Source organism: Stegodyphus dumicola, chromosome 6 (assembly GCF_044657685.1).
Source record: "Stegodyphus dumicola isolate Sdum_Otavi_A_Nest chromosome 6, ASM4465768v1".
Classification (NCBI taxonomy): domain Eukaryota; kingdom Metazoa; phylum Arthropoda; class Arachnida; order Araneae; family Eresidae; genus Stegodyphus; species Stegodyphus dumicola.
The window spans coordinates 4,090,254-4,113,155 of record NC_140773.1 but is presented as its reverse complement, the minus strand read 5'-3'; the positions used below and the strand labels follow the sequence as shown (position 1 = coordinate 4,113,155).

At 33.7% G+C, this 22,902-nt stretch overlaps 1 protein-coding gene across 4 annotated transcripts in view; it reads left to right on the top strand.

Annotated features, from left to right (window-relative positions):
- LOC146996651 (uncharacterized) overlaps positions 1 to 22,902 on the top strand; it is a 60,625-nt gene that overhangs the window by 15,344 nt on the left and 22,379 nt on the right. For 2 of the 4 annotated variants that reach the window (XM_085818008.1, XM_085818007.1), the window contains exons 2-6: positions 9,261 to 9,303; positions 11,579 to 11,629; positions 14,720 to 14,786; positions 19,113 to 19,150; positions 21,701 to 21,755. In XM_085818008.1, the coding sequence (XP_085674134.1) occupies positions 9,261 to 9,303; positions 11,579 to 11,629; positions 14,720 to 14,786; positions 19,113 to 19,150; positions 21,701 to 21,755 (254 nt within the window). The remainder of the gene's footprint in view (positions 1 to 9,260; positions 9,304 to 11,578; positions 11,630 to 14,719; positions 14,787 to 19,112; positions 19,151 to 21,700; positions 21,756 to 22,902) is intronic. The other 2 variants (XM_085818009.1, XM_085818010.1) reach the window with 2 other exon arrangements.

Genomic DNA, 22,902 nt, shown 5'->3' with positions numbered 1-22,902 from the left:
CAGCAGTTTTCGGCTACATTTTCCTTTATAATAATACGCTTACGTTTTCATTTACAACTTTTAATACTCTGGGAAAATTTCAATATGAGAACCCAGAAAATTATTCTTAACGATGCTAAGATTATTAAACATTGTCATGTCGCAGTGCTTCAAAAGAAATCCCGTTGTTTAAATTTAATATCCTTAACCCTCCGACATTCATATTCTGGCCTAAAAATAAAAGCTGCGAGTCAGAATTAAAGGGGTTGCTCATAGGCAACCTTAATTAAAAGTTAGAGGAAATGTTAATCAGTGCATAATATTATCTTTTGAATTAAACACTAACACACTATTTGATCAAGTTCAAATAGAAAACAGATATTCGGCATTTGATTTGAAAACAGATTGAACTTGCAAACAGATATTCGGCATTTGTAAAGAAAAAAAAGGATGAATCAATATGAGTTTGTTTTCCGACTGCAAAACCATCTTAAGATACTATCAAATTTGATCTTTAAATTTTTCCAATAATATTCAGAATAGAGGGGGGCACTATTATTAACTAAAATTCACTAATGCAAATTCTATTTTGGGTTGAAATGATTTTCATTAATTACATTTTAGAACCTATTAGGTTACTTTTTTATAATACGGCGAGAGATATTTTTGAAAATGAGCGATGTCTTTTGCCAGGACTCGAACCTGAACCTTTCGAATACGCGCCGAGTATGCTGACCATCACACCACAAAGACATGCTGGAAGGAAAGAGAAAATACATTATCCCTTATAAAGGGCGAATGGAGATTAGGGAACCCGATCGTTAAATCCTGGTTGTGAAGAATCAACGCTCACCACGTTTTAGTTCGGGCACCACTGTAGAGTCATTAGGTTATTTTAAGGCAGGAGGTGTGAAGAATGTGCAAAGGCGTCGCCGGGACTCGAACCTACACCTCTCGAATACGCGCCGAGTGAGCTATGGTTACATTATGAAGGCATGCAGAAAGGAGGGAGAAAATACCTTATAACATTAATGAAAAAATACTAAAAATATCTAAAAAGTTAAATTTTTAATTACCTCAGTTTTTGTACTGATAAATGATAAACTATTATAATATGAAAGAACAAAAGGACTAAAATTAATTATTTGCTGATTATTTGAGAAAATTAGGATATTTGGGAACTCACTTTTTTACTTCCTTGTACGAAGTAAGTTGTAAATAATGAGACGGTCAATGAACGAAGTTGTTGTACGAAGTAAGTTGCACTTTTGTAAGAAGTGTCGCAATCATAAAAATTTTCGAGTATGATATTTCAATGAAAATACCCAAATATTAACTGCTATCGGATACAATGAAGGATGTTTTTGCGTGACATCTGTAGGTAAGAACAGAATAAAGGACTCTTTTTTCCAAAACGGGTTGCAAAAAGGATTTAAAATGGATTCAGGACAGATTTTTTTGCGATGTCTGGACGTACGTACGTATGTATGTATGTAACTCGCATAAATCAAAAATGAGTAGACTCAAAACGTTGAAATTTTGTATATGATATAACATGTAGTTGTGCACCTACCTTTTTGGTTGAATTCGGCTGCACCAAACATATATAAATATGCAAATATACCCACTTTGTTACTCAGCTGCGTGAGCTCATTTTTTAAAAAATTATTTTTATATGTTGGTAAATTGTGCATATTTTGCTTTAAAAATGGTTGAATTATGTTGTTCTTATCTTCCAGTTAAAGTTCTTATGCCTTTAGTTAATCTGCATGCAATAGTTGTAGAATTATTAGCTATATAAAAGTTTTTTAAGTGCGGTTAAACCTAATTTTTTTTTACTATAGCTGCCATATTTGTTTGCATTTGAAACTTAGCAAAATAGTGAGTTAAGTCCGTTTCTGCACCTTTAGTGTCTTTTTGCCGAGTGGGACCCAAAGTAAACTCAGTTTTGTGCACCGAAAAATCTGCCTTCTTGCTTGCTGGTGTAACTACTTGTTTTTGCATAGAAACAATAATTTTAATTGTAAAAATTGTTTTTTTTGTTTTAATTGTATTTGGTGTTTTAAGTTTCTCTATATTTTGCAATTTTTAATAAAGCTATTTTGAGGTTTTCTGTATTTTTGTCTTGTTGCGAAGTGAGAACTGAATTAATTTAAAGAGAAATCTATTTAATTAAAAAAGATTCGAGGAAATAAGTTTCAATGAAATGCAGCCAAAAAAGTGCTCATAATTTAATATTCCGTGCAAGGGAAGTCATGTGGTCTACACATCAGACTTTTTAATGCTGTGCCTACAACAATTGTTTAAAATAGATTTTGACAACTAAATATAGCAGGACAAAATCGGGTGTGTTTCATTCACTATATGCACGAAGTTCTTGATATAATCTATATCCATGACATTTAGGAGCTCACTTTCAGTTATATTAATACCAAGTAATTCAGTGAAATACTTAAACCAGCTAATTTAATAAAAGAAATTCACACTTGTATATCCACACACTGAAAATTTTCTTATCCGTAATATAAAACACAGCACAAGAAATAAATATTTTGCAAAACGTAAAAAAAAAAAAATAAAAAATTAAAAATAAATAAATAAATAAAATATTAACATTAAATAAGAATAAATCAGATCATGCAGATTTGAAAGGTAGTTCTGAATATTTTTAATTAGCTGTTACGTTGGCGGACGGCACGTCCAACTGTGTGACTGGAAAAAGTAGTGGTGCTGTCTGTTACAAAAGCAACTGTAAACACTTAAAAAACAGTTCATTTTAATTTACCGTAATTATTTATATACAAAAACTTTGAATGAAGCAAATTTAAACAGCATTTAGAAAGCAAGGGGAAAACCACGAAAGTGCCCATGCTGTCAGCCTTTCCATCGGAATGTGAACCCCGGACCGAGCTAACGGTGTTTAGCCTTTTTACCACTTGGCCGCTGTTGAGCCTTTGTGCCTACATGAAAAGCTTAACCCCTTCCGGTAAAATGACGAGTCAAGCTCGTCATTGGTTTTTCATGCCATATCGCACAATGACGAGCTACACTCGTCATGCATACTGTTGAATATGATAATTAATTTAGTTTAAAATTTCTAGTGTACTGAATTTGGCAACACCTTTTTTACTTGTGGAAATATCACAGATCCTATCACATGTTGTTACATAGAATTTCTTGGTACAAGTCACGCCCAAATTGTTGTTAGTCTGTAAGATTTCATTCTTGTAAAAATTTAGTGTGAGCATCGGTCAATATATATTTCTGTAAAGGAAAAATGGTACTTTTCCGTTTGGCTGGCGCAAATTTCCATTTCGCTGGCACAAGCGATAAAGTCGCGGAGTGTTGAGTTTCATGAAGTGTGTAAGATTTATTTATGGTTGGTGTGAAGAATTAACTTCAGTTAAATGGTATGAAAAGTTCTTTCAATATTGTTCCAAAATTCAATATTTAAATATTTTTTATTTATGCATTCAAGATAAAAAAAACATCTTAGAACTAACATTTGCTGACATTTTTTATGTGTATACTGTGTGTTGTTGCCAATAAAGCAATAAAGTCTGCTTGGCGAGGTTTGCGCCGGTGAAACGGAAAAATAACGCAAAAATGTGTTGTATAGTAAATACCATAATAGATAAGAGTTTTGCAGACTATGAAGGTAAAGGTGATTGGAGCGATTATGAAGAATCAGAAGAAATAAGTGTACACTTACCTGATACTGATAATGAAGATAATAATAGTGAAATATTACCAAGAAAGCGAAAACGTGTTAGGCGACTAATAAGTGATGATGATTGTGAACCTTCTGGAATCGCAGACAAATCATCGGAAGAATGGTGTTGGAAGGAAATAGATAATGTGCCTGAAATAAAAAAATTTACAGGAATACCTGGTGTAAACCCTCTGATTATGCAAAACTAGGTGCTAATCCAAACCATTAGAGGTTTTTGAAGAAGTATTGAATGTGAACTTTTGGGAAATACTATCAATAGAAACTGACAGGTATGCGGAACAAGTAATAAAGAAAGAACATTGTCCAAGCAAGAAAATAGATGTAGAATGGTTTTTAATCTAGTAAATATTTCATACATCGGTTAATCTTTATTTCATACAGTATTTCGCAAGTTCATTTCTTGTATTATTGTAGACTCTAATATTTTACCTATATGTATTTAAAATTATGAGTTCATTTGTTTAATTAGTTTTGCGATTTAGAGACATGTTTTCCATGCCATTCTTTTAGAAAAAGAAACTCAGTTTTGGGAAATAACAATACAGATGTGTGATTTGATGATCGGTGGATAGTTACCATTATGACATCAAAATGCTTTTTTTTAATTTGAGAGAAAATAATAAAGACTTTGAAATAAATTTTATTTACTTTTGAATAGAAGCTCAATATAGCAATATGCACGTAAAAGGCACATAAGGTATCATTTTTGTTTTGAATCTGAAATCTTAGGGGATAAACTAGGGAATAAAGTTAGGGGAGTCTACTGAGAGGATGATAGAGGAAAAGATTTGCTTTCATATTATTCTATCATACACCAAGAAGAGCTATGCGCGAAAGAACTAGGATTTGACCGCCTAATGAAAGTAGTGAGCGATACAATAAATTTTATTCACTGGCATGCTTTAAACCACAAGCAATTTAAGGAAATCCTAGAACATACAGATGCACCACATAGTGATCTCATATATTACTCTGAAGTATGATGGTTGAGCCGTAGAGAGCTTTGAAAAGGATTGCTGATTTGATTGATGAAATAATACTATCCCTTGATGAAAATGGGAAACAAACTAGGTTTTTAAAGGAAAAGGGCGTAGCTAGGGTTTCCAGCGCCCGGGGAACTCTAAAGTATGATGGTTGAGCCGTAGAGAGGCTTTGAAAAGGGTTGCTGATTTGATTGATGAAATAATACTATCCCTTGATGAAAATGGGAAACAAACTAGGTTTTTAAAGGAACAGGGGCGTAGCTAGGGTTTCCAGCGCCTGGGGAAAATTGAAGAATTTGCGCCCCTTTCTGTGTGCCAAGAATGGAAAACATTTCATTAGAAAATTTCATAGCATCAATTTGGCGCCCTTTGGATGTTGCGCCCGGGGACAGATGTCTCCCCTTGCACCACCCTAGCTACGCCACTGTAAAGGAACCATCTTTCAAGTGCGACTTAGCATTTTTAGTTGATGCGAGAGCCCATCTGAATGACCTAAACACAAAATTGATGGGAAAAAAACTAGTTCATCAATCACCTAACAAGCAGTATCTGCTTTCAAACTAAAACTCCAGCTGTTCTCAAAGCAGCTTGGCTGTCAAAATTTTGTCAATTTTCTGTACCTGAAGAAGCTAAAAGAAAATTTTCCTGATAAACAACTGGAAAGGCTGCTTATTTTTTTTGTAAAGTGATTTACAGACTTTGAATTGCATAAGATTAAATTTAAACTGTTCAGGGCTCCATTGTAGTCGAAGAAGCTCCAGAAGATGTTCAATCAGAACTTATCGATGTACAAACTTCTGACTTATGCAAATCCAGATTCCATGATTTAGATATTCTGGACTTTTGTAGAACTCCACCTGCCGAATTTTTGCACTTAAAAAATAATGCAAGCAGATGTGCTGTCATGTTTGGTAGCATATATATATGTGTGAACAAACATTTTCTCTTATGAATCTAATGAAGTCAAAATTAAGAAATAAAGTGACAGATCAACACTTGCAATCTGTGTTATGAATATCAACAACTAACTTTAACCAAATATATCAAAAATTTTCATATAAAATTCAGTCTCAACCATCACACTAATGTATTTAATTATGGCTAACTTTACACATTTTTATTAAAATATTTGTATGCAAGTATTAAATTATCATGCAAAAGCATAAACTGTATTTTTTCCCCCAAACTGAACTGGGTGTTTTGGGTCCAGTAGTACATGCAAGGGAAACCGCATCCCTCTTAGCTTAGTATAACAATGGGCCCCCTTTTCCCTGAAGATTTGCAAATAAGTAAATCCTAATGGAGTTTCTGCCACACCTGAGTGGTATCGTACAAAGTTCAAAATCTGGACGTCCATTATCTGGAATGAGCTAAAATCCGGACCTCAAAGCCACAAACCATCAAGAAAATCAAAACCATCAACCATCAATAAAATTTTTCTCGTAGGCTTTACGCATGCGCATTTGATTTCCCCCTCCGTGTATAATAAAACATCTGGAGAGTCCCAATTCTTAATTTCACTTCCACACCAAATAAAATACCTTGTTACTGAAGAAACAATCAATTTAGCATAAATTTGTATGATCAGTAATTTGGCTCCGTTGCTGCGTATTTGCTTGGCACGCATCTCAAACCGAAACATTCTGCATAGGTACATCATAGATCTGATGCACACCTGGCAAATCATTATTTATTATACTTTCCTTTCATTACCACATGTTTATCTAAACATCTACTTGACTAATGACTCGCAGTACTCGTTATCTACTTGAGTAATGACTCATAGCAATACCTAAAAAAAATATTTTTTTTAGTATTTGAATAATAAAAGAGTGTGGTGACCTTATATGTTGACATTACGCTTGATTTCAGTTGTGCTAAAAATTGTTGATGAGGAAAAATTTACCAAAAATTTCTTTCCATATGCTAAAAATAGATTTTGTTAACCCAAAGATTACATTTAGGGCTCTTTGAATTAAGAATAACTGATTTGGTATTCACATAAACCCGGAACCAGCGCAGGACTCGTATGGTCACACTGGGTTGCAGAATTTAGGACATATTTATTCAGAACTCTGATAATGTGCATGTGCAAGAAATAGACATAAGTATAATAGATAACTAAACTAATACAATGCAGGCTTAATTGTCTCAGTGCATGATAGAAGCAAGATAAAATTTAATGGAACGACGTGTCATTAGTCGCCAAGCTCATGATGCATAGCCAAATATGTATAGTGAAGGATAGCTAAATTTAATGATAATAGCCGCGAATTTTAAAGGTTTTCAGATATAGCAAAGCAAAGGTGAAATTTTCGAATTAACAGATTTTGTAAAGAAATGTGGAGAAGCGGTAATAAATGAAGATGATATAAAAGAAGTTTCTTATTGTGATGACAATGCTTCTCAATCATCAATCAATTAATGAATAGCGAAATCTGTAGTATGGTTCTAGATCCAGAAATTACCGCTACCGATAGTGAAGAAAGGGACAGATAAGTTACTGAAAACGAGAAAATTTCGATTGACAAGTTAGTTGGAAGTCTCAAAACAGCAGTTACAGGACTTCAACAATGTAACTGAACAAGAGATTATGTCTGTCTACAGAATTAAATAGAAAGTACAGTCAAAAGTCGTTAATTCGGACACCCATAATCCGGAATGATCTATAATCCGGACCTCAAAGCTACAAACTTTTTGCGCATGCGTCTTAGTGACGCATGCGTGTAAGACCTTTACGGCGGCGAATACGCGCGTGCACAAAATACGTTTACGAATGCGCGTTTAATGTATAACGGACGGTATAAGCTAAGCTAAAATTATCTAATTCAGTTAATGTTGCAGATTACGTTGTTCCTTAATCTTTGAATTGGATTCGGCTTATTATTTTTTGCAGACTATTAGAGCAATTTTATAAAAGTAAGCTTGAATTTTCGATTATGTCAAATAGAATTTCTGATATATATTTACTAATATGTAAAGGATCTACAAAGCGAAAGTATGTTTCGAAGTCCATTAAACAAAAAGTGGAATTGCTGCAAAAAATGGATAAATGCATATCCTTTGTTTATCTTTAACGCCGAAAAAATTGAAAACAAAAAAATTTCGATTGACAAATTAGTCGGTATTCTCGACACAGCAATTATAGGACTTATACAGCAGAACTTTGAACAAGAAATTATGTCTGTTTATAGAATTAAAGAGAATGTATTATCACATAAAAAAAGAAGCAACTTAAACGACTTACATTGAAAGAAATGTTTAATAAAGTAAACAAATAAATAATAAGCTTTTTTTATTATTATTATTATTATTATTATTATTATTATTATTATTTTTTTTTTTTTTTTTTTTTTTTTGTAAATTTTGATACCTTTTAGATCATAATTGTTCTTTATTTCATAAATTACGGTTTCGTATTTTTAATTTTATAATTTCTGCATGCCATCTTACCAGATTTAAACTGATGATCTATAATCCGGAAAAATCGATAATCCAGAATCGCTCAAGTCCCGACGAGTACGGATTAATTACTGATATTTATTTAAAATTGTGAATTTCTTTATTTTATTTAGTTTTGGGATTTAGAGATGTATTTTGCATGCCATTCTTTTAGTAAGAGAGTCTTTTAGTAAAGTCTGCTGTCACTACAATAAATGGTACATGTATACAGGTTTAAAAGAAACACTCATTTTAGGAGACTTTCATCTCACATTAAAAAAAGTGTCTTCATTGTTAATCTGCATTTGAAACAGCCTTCTGTGCCTGCCTTTTTGTTATCCAGAATAATTAATTTTATTTCAAGGCAGTTTAGTAAACAACGCTTTAGTGAACTGGTTTGAAATAAAATATAATTTGAAAAATTCTCTTCTGTTGACCAACATCTCCAGTATGTAAGTGTCCAGTTTTTGTGGCCCATAGGCTCTACTTGCATCGTGTGATGCTGTGCAGAAGCCCTGGTGTAAGTGAAGCTCTTTTTCGGATTTCTTCTAGTAAGCAAAGTCAAATAAAAGTGAAGCTTTTGGTAAAAGCAAACTGGTGTAAACTATTTCAAAGCAAACAATATGTGTATAAGAAGTTATATGAAGTGCAATATATTGCACATATCTAGTATAATAATGTATAAGAATTTCATGTTCTTTTGAATAGAATCTCAATATTGGAATATGCAAATGAATGATACATAGGGTATCAATTTCGTATGAAATTTGAAATTTTAGGGGATAAATTTTGGAAATATTAAATGTATTTATAGTAAATTCTCTTTAATTCATAATTCTGGGGTCTTAAGTTCTTCGTAATGTAGGATAGTATAACAAAATCTGACATACATGGCTCACCATAAATGTGCACGAAACTGTTGAACTCGAAAAATTCATTTCCAGCAACTCATAATTTTTTCATAGTTTATATTAGTTTTACTTGATGTCAGTGCACTCTTAAAACTTGCATGCAGCATTCTCTAGGTTTTGATATGTGATTGTAAATATAGGAAATGTTTGTAATATGCACACTAACTATTCTGTTAGTTGTTTCTAAATACGTTTGTTACTTTTATATGGCAGCATGAAAAGGAAGAGAACAGAAGCTGCTGCTCCATTGCCTCAAGTAAGTTATTTTTTTGCAACAGAACTAGAAGTAAATAATGGTTCTAATCTGGTAGCATTTTAGACATCTTGTATTTAATGATAACGATATTTTTTTTACATATTTCACAACACACTATTAATGCCAAAAATTGTTTGACAAAATACATTAAACACACCAATGTGAATTGGAATTTATAACACTAAAACTACATTAATCTTCAATACTATTCCATTTTTTGTATAAATATCTCTCTGGGTGACCACAAAAGTAGAGTTGTAACTGTAAATGTTATTTATAAACTTGAAGCATCATTAATGGGAATTTCTACAAATCTGTGTGCTTTGACTCTAAAATGCTAAATGATAAATTTTTTCTATAGAATCCATACAGCATCTCATTTTATCCAAAATATGTTTCCACAGTATTTATTCTGCTCATACGAGGGCTATCCAGAAAGTAGATTACGTTTTGGAATAAAAAAATAAACAAAGTATAGGAAACAAATTTTATTATATACAGATGAAAGCCACACTCAAATACTACTTTTCTACATAGTCACCATACAAATTAAGGCATTTATCGTAGCGATGTACGAGCTTGGAAATTCCTTCGTCGAAAAATTCGGACGCCTGCGCCTTCAACCACTTCGTTACCTCTTCTTGCAGCTGTGCGTCGTCATCAAAACGCTGCATAGCCAGCCACTTCTTCATTGCTGGGAATAGGTGGAAGTCGCTCGGTGCCAGGTCGGGACTGTACGGCGGATGAGGAAACAACTCCCACTTAAAAGATTCAAGAACTTTACGAGTGACATTTGCCGTGTGGGGCCGGGCGTTGTCGTGAATCAACAAGATCTTAGAGCTCAACATTCCTCTGCGCTTGTTTTGAATTGCTCTTCTGAGTTTTTGGAGAGTTTGGCAATACCTTTGAGAGTTTATTGTAGTGCCTCTTTCCAGGAAGTCCACCAAAATTACACCTTTTCTGTCCCAAAAAACAGTCGCCATCATCTTCCTTGCCGACATTGTTTGCATGCATTTCTTGGGTTTTTGGGGAGAACTTGTGTGCCCCCACTGCATTGATTGCAATTTCGTTTCACAGTTCACATGTTTCACCCATGTTTCGTCACCAGTAACGATGCGATCGAGTAAAGAGTCACCATCCTTATGGTAAGCGTCCAAAAAGTTCAACGCTGCAGCCATTCGCTGATTTTTGTGGTCCTCTGTCAAGATTTTTGGAATCCATCTTGCACAAAACTTGTGGTAACCAAGCTTTTCGCTGATGATTTCGTGCAACAAACTTCGCGAAATTTGTGGAAAACTCAAAGAAAGTTCCGTTATTGTGAAATTTCGATTTTCACGGACTTTAGCATCGACTTTTTCGAGAAGTTCGGCGGTCACTATGCTGGGTCTCCCACTTCGATCTTCGTCGTGAACATTGGTTCGGCCATTTTGAAATCTTATGACCCACTGACGCACTCCATCTTCAGTGATAATGTTGTCCCCATACACTTCACGAAGCTGCCGATAGATTTCTATCGGTTTACAGTTTTTTGCAGTCAGAAACCTTATTACTGAGTGCACCTCGCAGCTCGCGGGATTTTCAATTAACGCAGACATTTCAAACCGTCACAGTATCTGAACGGAGCACAGCACGAACCTCTCACTAGCATGGCTAGATGCAGACTGAGCTGCGCAACGCTCTGACCCCAAGATGGCCGCGCTAGCCCCGCCCCTAGCGGACACAGACGGAAACGTAATCTACTTCCTGGATGGCCCTCGTATTTCTTACATTGTAAAAGGTTCTATATATGGGACACAACATATTTTGAAGACTAATGTTGATTATATGAAACTAAATCTTCAGAATTTCCATCATATCTTGTTTATACATATCTCGAAGATTATGCAATGATGTTTTTAACTGCAGTTAGGTTTTCTGTAACTGCAATGAAAAACTGCAGGATTCTATGTGGTGAGAGTTTTTAAAATGTTGCTTTTATATATTTAAATAGTTTACTGATATTTATTTAAAATTATGAATTCCTTTGTTTTATTTAGTTTTGTGATTTAGAGATGTGTTTTGCATGCCATTCTATTAGTAAGAGAAACTCAGTTTTTGAAATGGCAATACAATTGTGTGATTTTATGAATGTGTGATCTCAATATAGCAGCATAAACATAAATGTCATGTTGTAATCTCAAGGTTTTGATATGTGATTGTAAATATAAGAATTATTTGTAATTTATGCACTAACTATTGTAATAGTTGTTTCTAAATATATTTGTTACTTTTATAGGGCAACAGGAAAAAGAGAAAAAGGGCAGAGTCTCCTGCCTCAGTGCTCCAAGTAAGTTATTTTTTGCAACAGAATTGGAAGTAAATGATGGTTCTAATCTGATAGCATTTTAGACACCTTGTATTTAATGATAACAATATTTTTTTACATATTTCACAACACACTCTTAATGCCAAAAATTGTTTGACAAAATATATTAAACACACCAGTGTGAATTGGAATTTTTAACACTAAAACTGCATTAATCTTCAACACTATTCCATTTTTTGTATAAATATCTCTCTGGGTGACCGCAAAAGTAGAATTGTAACTGTAAATTGTTTATAAACCTTCAGCATCACTAATGGGGATTTCTACAAATCTGTGTGTTTTGAGTCTAAAATGCTAAATGAAAATTTTTTTCTATAGAATCCATACAGCATCTTATTTTATCCAAAATAAGTGCATTTCTACAGTATGTTAATATGTAGTAAGGTTCTGCAAGTATATGCAGATCCTTAAGAAGAAAGTATTTTTCCACAATATTTATTCTGGGTTGAGAGGAAATTTTCAGAAAGGTGCCTTTTGATGCCATTTCCCTCTAGGCGTCAAAAAATTCCTCCCAAGGATATAACGATTCAAGATGGCGGAAAAAATTGCGCCAAGTGCCGCTTATCTGAGTTTTCCTGATTTTTAAATTCATAATTCAACTAAAGATTTTCTTAAAATTTAATTTAACTTGGTTAGTAGCTCGAGCGGCGCTGCTGCGGCACCCAAGTGATTTGAAGTCATAAATCGAACGACGCTGCTACGACACTATGGTCTTTTGTAACGCAATCTCCTTACTTACGATGTGAGATAAGATATTTTTCTTGGAAGTCTTTTCATGGACTAGGCTCCACTGACATTGTTGCCAAATCTTAGCTCAGTTTAGTTAGTCTCAGCATAGCATTCGCTTGAAACAGTCTTGGTAGTAAATATAGTAATTAAATAGTGTTTTACCCTAAAAATATGGAGGAAGATCAGATCAGCTCGAGTTCGGACAAATTCGATTTTGCTGCTTTGGATGACCAACTTGCAGCGATTTCCGACAGAGTCCGCCGCGAAACGAACGAATCCAGTGGAGAAGACAGTGATGCAGTAAGAGGTGTGAGAGGACGGAAAATTAGAATTATAGAGAGTGACAGGGAAGTTGAGAGTGATGTAAAAGAGAAGTTGAAAGTGAACCTGTGGAAGGTGCAAGTAGTTCAACATGAGTACTTTGTGGAGACTACGACGAAGTGCCTCCAAGCGTACAATTTATACCTGGCCAAAGCGTACAATTTATGCTTATTTATACCAAATTCATGGCCACAGAAACATGAATAGTTTCTAACATAAAACAACCAATAGATTTTTTTAAACTGTTTTTCACTAATGAATTGTGAAACTTGTGAAATTGTGAAACCAATACATATGCAAAAAGAAAATTGGAAGGGAAGACGCTATCTGCAAATTCAATTTGGCAAAGCTGAAATCATGCTCGAGTTGCTGGTGAGTGCAAAGGGTTAACAAAATAAGCTATATAAAAGCAGTAGATGCAGTTCGTAAGAATATTATTCTTTAATTTTCTGATGGATTCTGATCTGAGCACCATTACATATGTCCTGTTATTTGCTCCGTATGTATTGAAGTTCATGAACTTGGCCAGTTTCATGTATAAAAAAGATGGAATCACTGTTGGCAGCAGTGCAGGGCATTATCAAAGTTTTAAGAATTTCTGTTTTGCACATTTGGACCATCAGGGAGGAGATTCATTCTGAATGAAGTAGAAATCAGTACATCCGTATATCCTGAAACAAACATGCTACTTTCAGCTAAACAAGTTGTTTTTTAGATTGTGTTTGAGTGTTGCCTTCTCTCCATGTCAGCAGTCATGGATTAGCTGTCTCTGGGCTAAATCTGGATTTCTTGGGGAAGAAAGCTTGACTGTGCATTTGTCCAGTCTCAGAGTTTTTAAGTCCAGTATCTTCAATCCTACTCCACACATGGAAAAGACCTATGTAAATTCTTTGCATAAGCTTCTTGTTATAGCCATTGGAAGCTTTCTTTGCAATGTGGCAGTTTATTACCTGTTCAGAGGTACCATTATTAGCAAATAAGGGTCATTCTTTTGAAGTTTGAACTTGTTAATGATGTTGATCAATATGTCTATAAATGCGTTCTATCTCTTGGAACCAATTCAGCCAAATTCGGAGGCTACCTCTTTAGTTTACTTGAATGTTGGATGGTATTATCAGTTGATACTGGCTTTCCATCTTGGTGGTGTGGTGTGTTGAGAATACGGCAAAGCACACTAGGGTTATCTGCCTAAGGGGAGGGATGCCTTCGTGGAGGACTTTCTAAGGGGAACTGGCTCATATACACGTTACACATGGGGAAAACCACGAAAATGCCCATGCAGCCAGCTCGTTCGCGGGATTCGGACCTCGGATCGAACTACCAGTGTTCAGCGATTTTACCGCTCGGCTGCTGGTGAGCCTTCCATCTTGGTATGGCTCATCATATGAGGTTTTAATGCAAAATACTTTTGACCCTGGATTCTGCGATGAAAGACTAAAAAATCTGCTGTTACTACAATAAATAATAGAAGTGTGCAGGTTTTTGTAAGAATCATTCATTTTATGAGATAATTTGTATTTTAATCAGCTTCCTATGCCTGTCTTTCCATTATCTGGAGTAATGAATTTTATTTCAGAACTGCTCAGGAAACAACGCTTTAATGAATTGGTTTGAAATGCAGTTTGTTTTGAAAAATTATCTTCTGTTGATCAGAATCTGTACTATATAAGTTTCCAGTTTCTTTGGCCTGCAAGCTATTACTAGCATTGTCTAATGCTGTACAGAAGCCCTGGTATGAGCAAAACTCTTTTTAGGATTGCTTTTTGGTAAGCAAACACAAATACATGTACAGGTTTTCCATAAAAGTGCAGTGGTGTAAACTATTACAAAGCAAAGAATATATGTGTTAGAAATCATATGAAGTATAATAAAATGCTTTCAAATTCACTGAAGTTTTTATTTAAATGTAAAAAAAAATTTATTTAAATGTATATGTTTATTTAAATGTAAATATATAGTATGTATATGCAGCGCTCTAATTCTGATTTTAATCCTTTTCAGAATCTTGAAAAGATTAAAACTCTCTGTAAAGAGGCGGAGGGCATGCTCCAATGTGCAGCCTCCCTAGGTAATTAATAGTAATTTTTTTGGCATATGTAGTAATTTAATGTTTTATATATATTTAGTTTGATTTTCTTCTTTTTTATCACAATCAAGGTGCATTATTTTCTGTTTGGCTTTTGTTAATCTTGTAATGATTATAAATGTTTGAATATAATGATGTTTGAAATGCACTGAAACCATCTGTTAATGAATTTATACAATTTTTGATTATTTCCCTCTTCTGAGGATGTATTTGTCCTAGAGACAAGCAAGTTATTGCCTCATTTATGAAATAAGAACTGAGGTTCAAGAAAATTTAAGCAAACTTATTTTTCTAAAAAATTCTAATTTCTGTGAACAAAAGGCATGTCTGGTGTTCGTGTTTTAAAATTCTGTGGCTTCTTGGCTATCAGCAGAAATTTTATCTTTTGATTTAAGTTCATGTAATACTGAAGACTAGCAATGTGAAATAAATTAGGCTAGCAAAATAAATTCATAGTTCTTTGTGGTGCACTACACTTTAAAATCGGTATTTCAACAAGAAAATTTGTATGCAGTCTATCTACGCCTAAAGGAGTATACAGATAAAATTTTGTAAAAATTGTACTTACCGTTTCAATTCTGTGGGTGTTCCATGAGGTGGAACACTGCGCCACCAGAGCTCTTAAAAGAGCGACTAAGCGAGAATTGCAGTGAAGCACGGAAATTAGTAGAAGCTTATGTATAGTAATAAAAAAAAAAAACACTGTATTATAGCTGTATACATGGTTTTCTGGATATACACAACTTTCTTGAATATATATGGATAAATGAGATAAATATATGTATATTCACGAAAAATGTGTAAATATTTTTGCATATACATAAATATATGTATATGCAAAAATATTTACACATTTTTCGATTTCGTAGCTTCATGAAATTTTCAAAACATGTCGCATCTTTTTGATAAAAGTACAAAACCAACTTTGCAGGTTTTGAACAATAAACTTGTTTTGTGTGGCTTCTGTTCCGTGCAACAATATGTTTAGAATTCCAAGTAAAAAGAAAGAGAAAAAGAAATTCTTTCCTCTTCGGAAAGAGTTTTCCTGCCATTTATGGAAAATTAATAATAAAAAAAAATTAACTGCAATTAATATTAACAATAAAAAAATAAGCTAAAAATTATACACACACAAAAAATATCTACACAATTATTATAAATAAACGGGAATGAGACTAAAAAGCGATAGCAAAATAATTCGTGCAGCTTCCCTAAGTAAAGATGACTCAAGCTGCTGATAAAATTCCCACCTGAAAACTACTCACAAAATTTTCCCCCAAAACAATGTAAATAGAAAACATATACAACAGATGTTTTCTCCTAAGATGGATGTTCTGATGCGTAATAGCATGAGATCGCTAAAGGCGCAGTGTTGCCACTAATGGAACACCCCATTATATTTAATGATTCTGCACATGCTTTTTGTATGAAAAATGTAAAAAAATATATAACAAGTGATATAGAGTACAGCCATCAAAATTATACAGAATTTTTTTTCAAACAATTTTTTTTTTTTTTTTTTTTTTTTTTTTTGCGTTGCCAAAAAATATAGAAAATAAGTGGATTTTAATAACACATCATAAATGAAAATTCTGGGTCTCCTTGTGATATGCTGCCATCTACTATTTAAAAAGAGAAGTTTGAAGTATATTATAAAGGCATTTCAGCAATAAGTTGCCTTCCCCCCCCTGATTATTTTCAACCAAAAAACGTTACCCATATGAGAAGATATGATGTAGTCTATCAAAGTAAAGATAATGCTGTGATAAATCGTGAGATGAAATTTATGATGATTCACTAATGACTGAAAAAGAATTTCTGGATTTATTGGCAGATTCTGAATTGAATCAGTATTAAGGATTAGAATGAAATTCTTTAAAAACTTTGTACATATTTAAAAATTTTTTGGATTGGATTGAATTATTTAATTATGGCAAATCACACAAGGGCTATCTGCCAAAAGGGAGGAATGCCTTCATGGAAGACTTTCTAAGGGAAACTGGCTCGTATACCATTACACATGGGGAAAACCACGAAATCGACCATACAGCCAGCACGTTCTGAAGCAAATGCACATTTAGGAAGGTTGCTAGTCAAATTAGGCTTTTTTAATCTCTTGAAAAACTCTTTATGAATGACATATTCGTTGAGAGATGAGGAAGCAGTCAAAATATCCTATACATATATATAGAAAATAGTAACTGAAATCTGACAAAATTTGCATAGTTTGCGCAGCATTACCTAAAGCAAATGCCATGGAGTTAAAATAACTATTGCCAGTTTGGGTATGCCGTCTTTATTCATTGGCATCTGGTCATACGCTTGAGGCATAAAGCCAGAAAATTTTCTTTATTGTTTAAATTTGAGCGTAAAATCATATTGATGCCTAATTGGATAGTTGTCTGGAATAGTGACAGAATTTAATTTAATGGTAGTTGTCGCAAGGTCACCAAAGACCCATCCGATTTGTTTTACCATATGCTGAGAGCTACTCCAGCAGCTTTTAGAAGGACTAAAATGCCTTTTTGTACTAAAGTGAAATCTGGTTTTGGAGCAGCGAATTTATAAGGCACTAAGGCTTCTAAACTTAGCAGCTACTGGAGAATCTTTAGTTTTGATTACGTGTGTATTTCATGGATATCCGTATCCAAAACCTGTTTTAAAACATCCTCAAAGAGAGAATCCTATTTTAAGTAAGTATATAAATACATGTAAATTTTATAAAACTGTAATTTTGGTTGCAATATCTGGAGATATCTCACCATCTGATGCAGCATCAGCTGTCAGTTGTTTTTGAGATTTAAAATTAACAGCTTCATTAATTCATTTTCTTCAAATTAATCATTTCTAGATTATTATTAAACACCAATTTGTAAAGAATAAGCAGATTTTTTTTGGGGGGGGTGGTGCAGTTAAAATCATGCAGCTTCTTTACCTTCCAAATCTTCTATTTTCTATTCCATTTAGCATTTATGTTTTGAGAATGCCCAGAAAATCATTTATGTCTTGCTGACTATGAGTTATGAAAGTGATGGCTTCTATGTATGATTTCCACTGCAGTTTTGCCCACCTGTCATTTTACACGGGAAATTCAAAATATCCAGACCGATCACATCCATGCTTTCCTTTATACGTTATTCTCTGAAGATCAACTACGTAGCAAGATCACTGTCCCCTTTTTTAGGTTTGGTTTTTCAAGCAGGCCTTTGAAGTATATAATTATGAAATAGAATATTGTATCTGCCCTCCTTCATCCTCTGGCATGAGCATTTAATAAAGATTTGAGAGGCTATTGGGTGTTCAAGCTTTGTGCTTGAAATTTGCCTACAGTTATGCTTTCGAAATTAGGTACTGCTTCACAAGAGGGCTTGATATTCCATCAAATGCTTCTGCTCTATGTTGCATACAGTGTGTCAAAAAGAGGGATCCATCCTCCTATTAATAAAGATGTTCTATGTCAGAGGTGTTCTTCACATGCATTCTTATTTTGTACCCCTCCTGATTTTATACTCCATAGGCTGCAATAATAAAAAGTAAATTTTTTAACAGATAGTGGTGGATACACCATATTTATAACATTCACAAGAATATACAGTATTTATTTAAGCACAGGCAGCAAAACTCACAGCAAAAATCTATTTATTTGAGACTAAGTTTTGAGAAGCTTCAAGCAGATTTTGGGAATTCCGGAAGGCCTGAGTATCGGAGCGAGAAATTTCTGGTATGGTGTGATTCCGAGGAACAGCCGAGCATTATTTTCCTGGATTGATTAAGGAGCCTCTGGGAAGTACATAACATAGATTGGGAACCACTGCTTTAGAGATTAGAATTTGCTATCAAAATTGTGTTTCTATTTATCAGAATTTTACATAATGTAAGGTATATACTTCTAACATAGAAAACAGCTGTTATCTGGCTTTCCACAATATTAGGCTTGTTTCTCTACCCCCCCCCCCCAAAAAAAATTTAAGATGTTTGTAATTGGTTTTAAGTCGCAGTAATATTAATATAATGATATATTTTTCAGTTAGTCTCCCAAAAATAAAACTTAAAATCATATTGATAACTAATTCTTTAACGCAGCAGTTGTCATTCCTTTAAAGAAAAGAGTGTTTATTGTTGTTTCTGCAGCTTTGAATTTTATTATGTCACCAATTGCTCTTGCCTGAAAATATATGTATACAAATAAACAAATAATTTCAGTAGCAAAAAGAGCTTTTTTTTCGCTCAAAATCAGTACATCTTCCTTTAAAACGTCAAATAATATTTTTTTTTTTTTTTTTTTTTTTTTTTTTTTTTTTTTTTAAGCTTACTGGGACCAAGCCCTCCAAAAACAGATAAAAGGAGTATGTATAATTTTCATGAAACTTTTCTAAATATTATCCATTTGATTTTTTGTTGATGTTGTCATCTGAGAGCAGTGGCCTCAAACATAGCATCAAACAAACACAAACATCTTTCTTATTCCAAATAATTGTAGTATGTTGAATCAGTGATTAACTTACATAAGCTAAAAATAAATTAGTTCCATTGTGAATTTTTTTCCGATTCTTGTACTTATTTTTAATGATAAGTAAAATAATGTAAAACTGCACGCTGAAAAATTTAAATATTGAACTTTGTCTTCAAAGTAATGGTAATTAAATTGCTGGAAATACTTCTGCAAGCCGTGTGAAACTGCTTCTACATGCAGCCTGCAGGTCACCAGTTTGAGACAACTGCTGTAGAAAAGTTTTCTTTTTTGTCAATATACTTCATTTTGAATTTTATTAAAATTAATCAGATTGGAACATTAAATATTTTTGTACAATTATATAACATATTTTTTCACTTTTTAAATGTACAGAAAATACATAATATTTCTCATGTCAGTCTAAATGAATATTCATCTAATTTCCTATAAAAAGTTTTGCTTTTCTACCTGGGCTATGTCTATAGACCAGTGATGGCGAACCTGTAGCATGCGTGCCACAGTCAGCATGCAGAACCTCATCAGCCGGCATGCGACTAAAATATTACTTCCTTAATCAATAACCACAATAAAATGATACTATGTAATTTAAATGAGTATTTTAGTTTGTTTAGTTAGTTTAAATAAGTATTTAGTCTTGAACGTTTCACTTACTAACTGATCGCATAATGCCACTGACACAGGGCCGAAGCCTATATATAAGCTTTTCATTTATCGCCACAGAAATGATATACATATCTATTGACCCAATTTATGACATTTCAATTGTTTGGGCTAGTCATATTACTCGTTACACAGCAAAGAATATGCCAAAGTTGAAGCAGCTAATGTTTGCTAAATGAATTCAAATTTATTGCAGACTGCCAGTGAGTTTTAATACTTTCATTGTTAAATAGATTCCACTTTTCACATCTCAGCATCCTGTTATGAATAATTCTAGTGTAATATATAAACAGAATACACAAATATAACGGAAAAACATGCGATCTGATAATATAACAAAACACGAAAGCTTAGTAGAGAAGCCAAGCTTATTCACATGCGATGAGCCAGAATAAGCCCGATAAAGCCGAAAAGGAGCACATGAGGTCTAAAGTTAGAAGTTTAGCAAAGAGATGTCTGGGTTAATGGTTACTGCTATCCTCTGTTCCCATTTGGTAGCCATAGATTGTTGATTCGTGAAAATCCAATTCCTTGCTATTGGTTAATAATGTTGCCTCATTTTAGTATATGATCAATTTATATTTAATGCATCATTTTAAAATTTTGTGCTTTTCTCTACTCCATGTCTTGAAACCCTCGCAAATGAATCTAGCATAAAAGGAAAAATTCAACATTGATAGTGCAAGATCATTTCAAGAGACCTGGGCAGATTGACAAATCAGCATCTTTGACAAATCAGCTTCTTGTATGTCATTACCACTGCGCTTAGATTTTTTGGAAGGCCTTTTTGGCTCAGGGTTCTCAACATTCCCAACACAATGAGTATTAGATACACAATTTACATCAGTTTTAACATTGCATTTATCTGATTTAGCACTTTTAGCACATAGAGAAATAACATTATTAGCAATATTAGTAAAAAAAAAATTCCTCAGAATTGAGCACACCAAAAGATTCATGCTTACCTTTGAACAGTTGTACGAGTCCTTGGGGATTCCTTTTTCTTATGAAAACAACTAAGTTTCGTTTGTTTTTCATCTTCAGTCTTAGCACTAGCCAGTATCTCATCAATATCCCAATTCCTCTGACTAATGGCATTTTGTAGTATGCTAATTTGTTGAGCAACAGTGACATAATCATTTAAAGATTGAGTATTTCATTTAGTAATTCAATCCAGTTATCATCAAGCAATGCATTTGCATATTTATGTATTTCATCAGGTAGCCCTACCACGTGATTACGAACAGCAGCAGCAGCATCCATTTTGTTGAGCGGAGGGAATTCATTCTCCTCCATCACATATGTTAATAACCAAAGTCACAGCTGAAAATTAGCACACACAGCACAAAATTAACTGCACACTCATTCGGTTTAATCCACGGGAGACTGAGAACACTGAGATAGCACAGCCATAAAAACAGCTTGAAAACAGCATAGAGTAGCTTGCTCTGCTCAGAACATCAAGCACTTAAAGACTCTCTTCTCTTGACCAGCATCTATACTATACATGTTTCCACTTTTGTGGCCCATAGGCTGTTACTTGCATTGTGTAAAGCTGTACAGAAGCTCTGGTGTAAAAGAGAATTTTTTCCGGTAAGCAAACATCAATACAAGTGCAGATTTCTCATAAAAGCACACTGGTGTGAACTGTGATAAAGAGAAGAATATTTATGTTAGAGATTATACGAAGTGCAATAAACTGCTCTTAAACTGTTTTTATTTCAATGCAAAAATAATTTATACAGCATTCTAATTGTGACAGGCACTAAAAAGTGTGACAGCAGTGAAGGCTTCTGCGGAAGTTGTTCTTAACTCAGGTAATTGATAGCATTTTTTTTTTTTTTTTAGCATATACAGTAGTTTAATGTTTTATATATGTGGGATTTTAAATCCATAGCTTATTATTTTTCCTCGTGCGCTGTCTAAATTTTAGCTGTTGACTGCACGAGTGAAATTGATAGAACTCTCGCCCCTTTGTTTTATGAGAGGATATGCAAGATGATATAGATGGGGTATTAAGAGATGTAAGACGTTATAGCTGCCATGTTAATAGATATAAGATGTTATAGATATCGTGGTAATAGATAAACGATGTTATATATTTTGTATTAATAGATGAACTATATTATAGATGTATTAATGTTTTATTAAATGTGTTTTGTTTGAATATGAATTGTGATTTCGAAACTAAAGAACCCACATATATATTTAGTGTCATTTCCATCTGTTTTTAACTCAATGGTTAGTGCAGTATTTTCTGTTCGACTTTTGTTAATATTGTAATGGTTATAAAAGTTTGTGTAAAATAAGCTCTCTTGTTTCCACTTCCAAATTAATAATTATTAATGGCCAAGAAACATGGAGTTAATAAAAGTAAGTGAAATTACTTATAAAATACAAATTACATGTAATGTCAAATCCCACAGATAGTATGAAAAAGTTAATCATAATATAAGAAAATAAACAATGGCAGTAAATGCTTTATTCCGTGAAAATAAAACTAAAAATGACTGAAACAATGACACTTCATATTTCCAATCAAATTCCATTGTTCTGAAAGTGACGATTTTGATACCTTAAGGGTCTTGAGAGAATGTTGATGTCATGAAGCGAGTCTTACTAAACGTATATTCTGAATATCTCTAACATGTTCTGTATTACAGTGCCATCACTAGCCATAGCAAATATTTTCTAGGCCCACCGGCAGCCGAGCGTTAAAAATCGCTGAACTTTGGTAGTTCGGTCCGAGGTTCAAATCCCGCAAACGGTCTGGCTGCATGGGCGTTTTCGGGGTTTTCCCCGATGTTTAGCGTGTATAAGAGCCAGTTTCCCTTAGAAAGTCCTCAATGAAGTTATCCCTCGCCTTAGGCAGATAGCCCTAGTGTGCTTTTTCGTATTCTCAATACACCAAGCATTTTCTTCCTCTAGGAAATCATGGTTCATTTGATGTGTCTTCATTGTCAG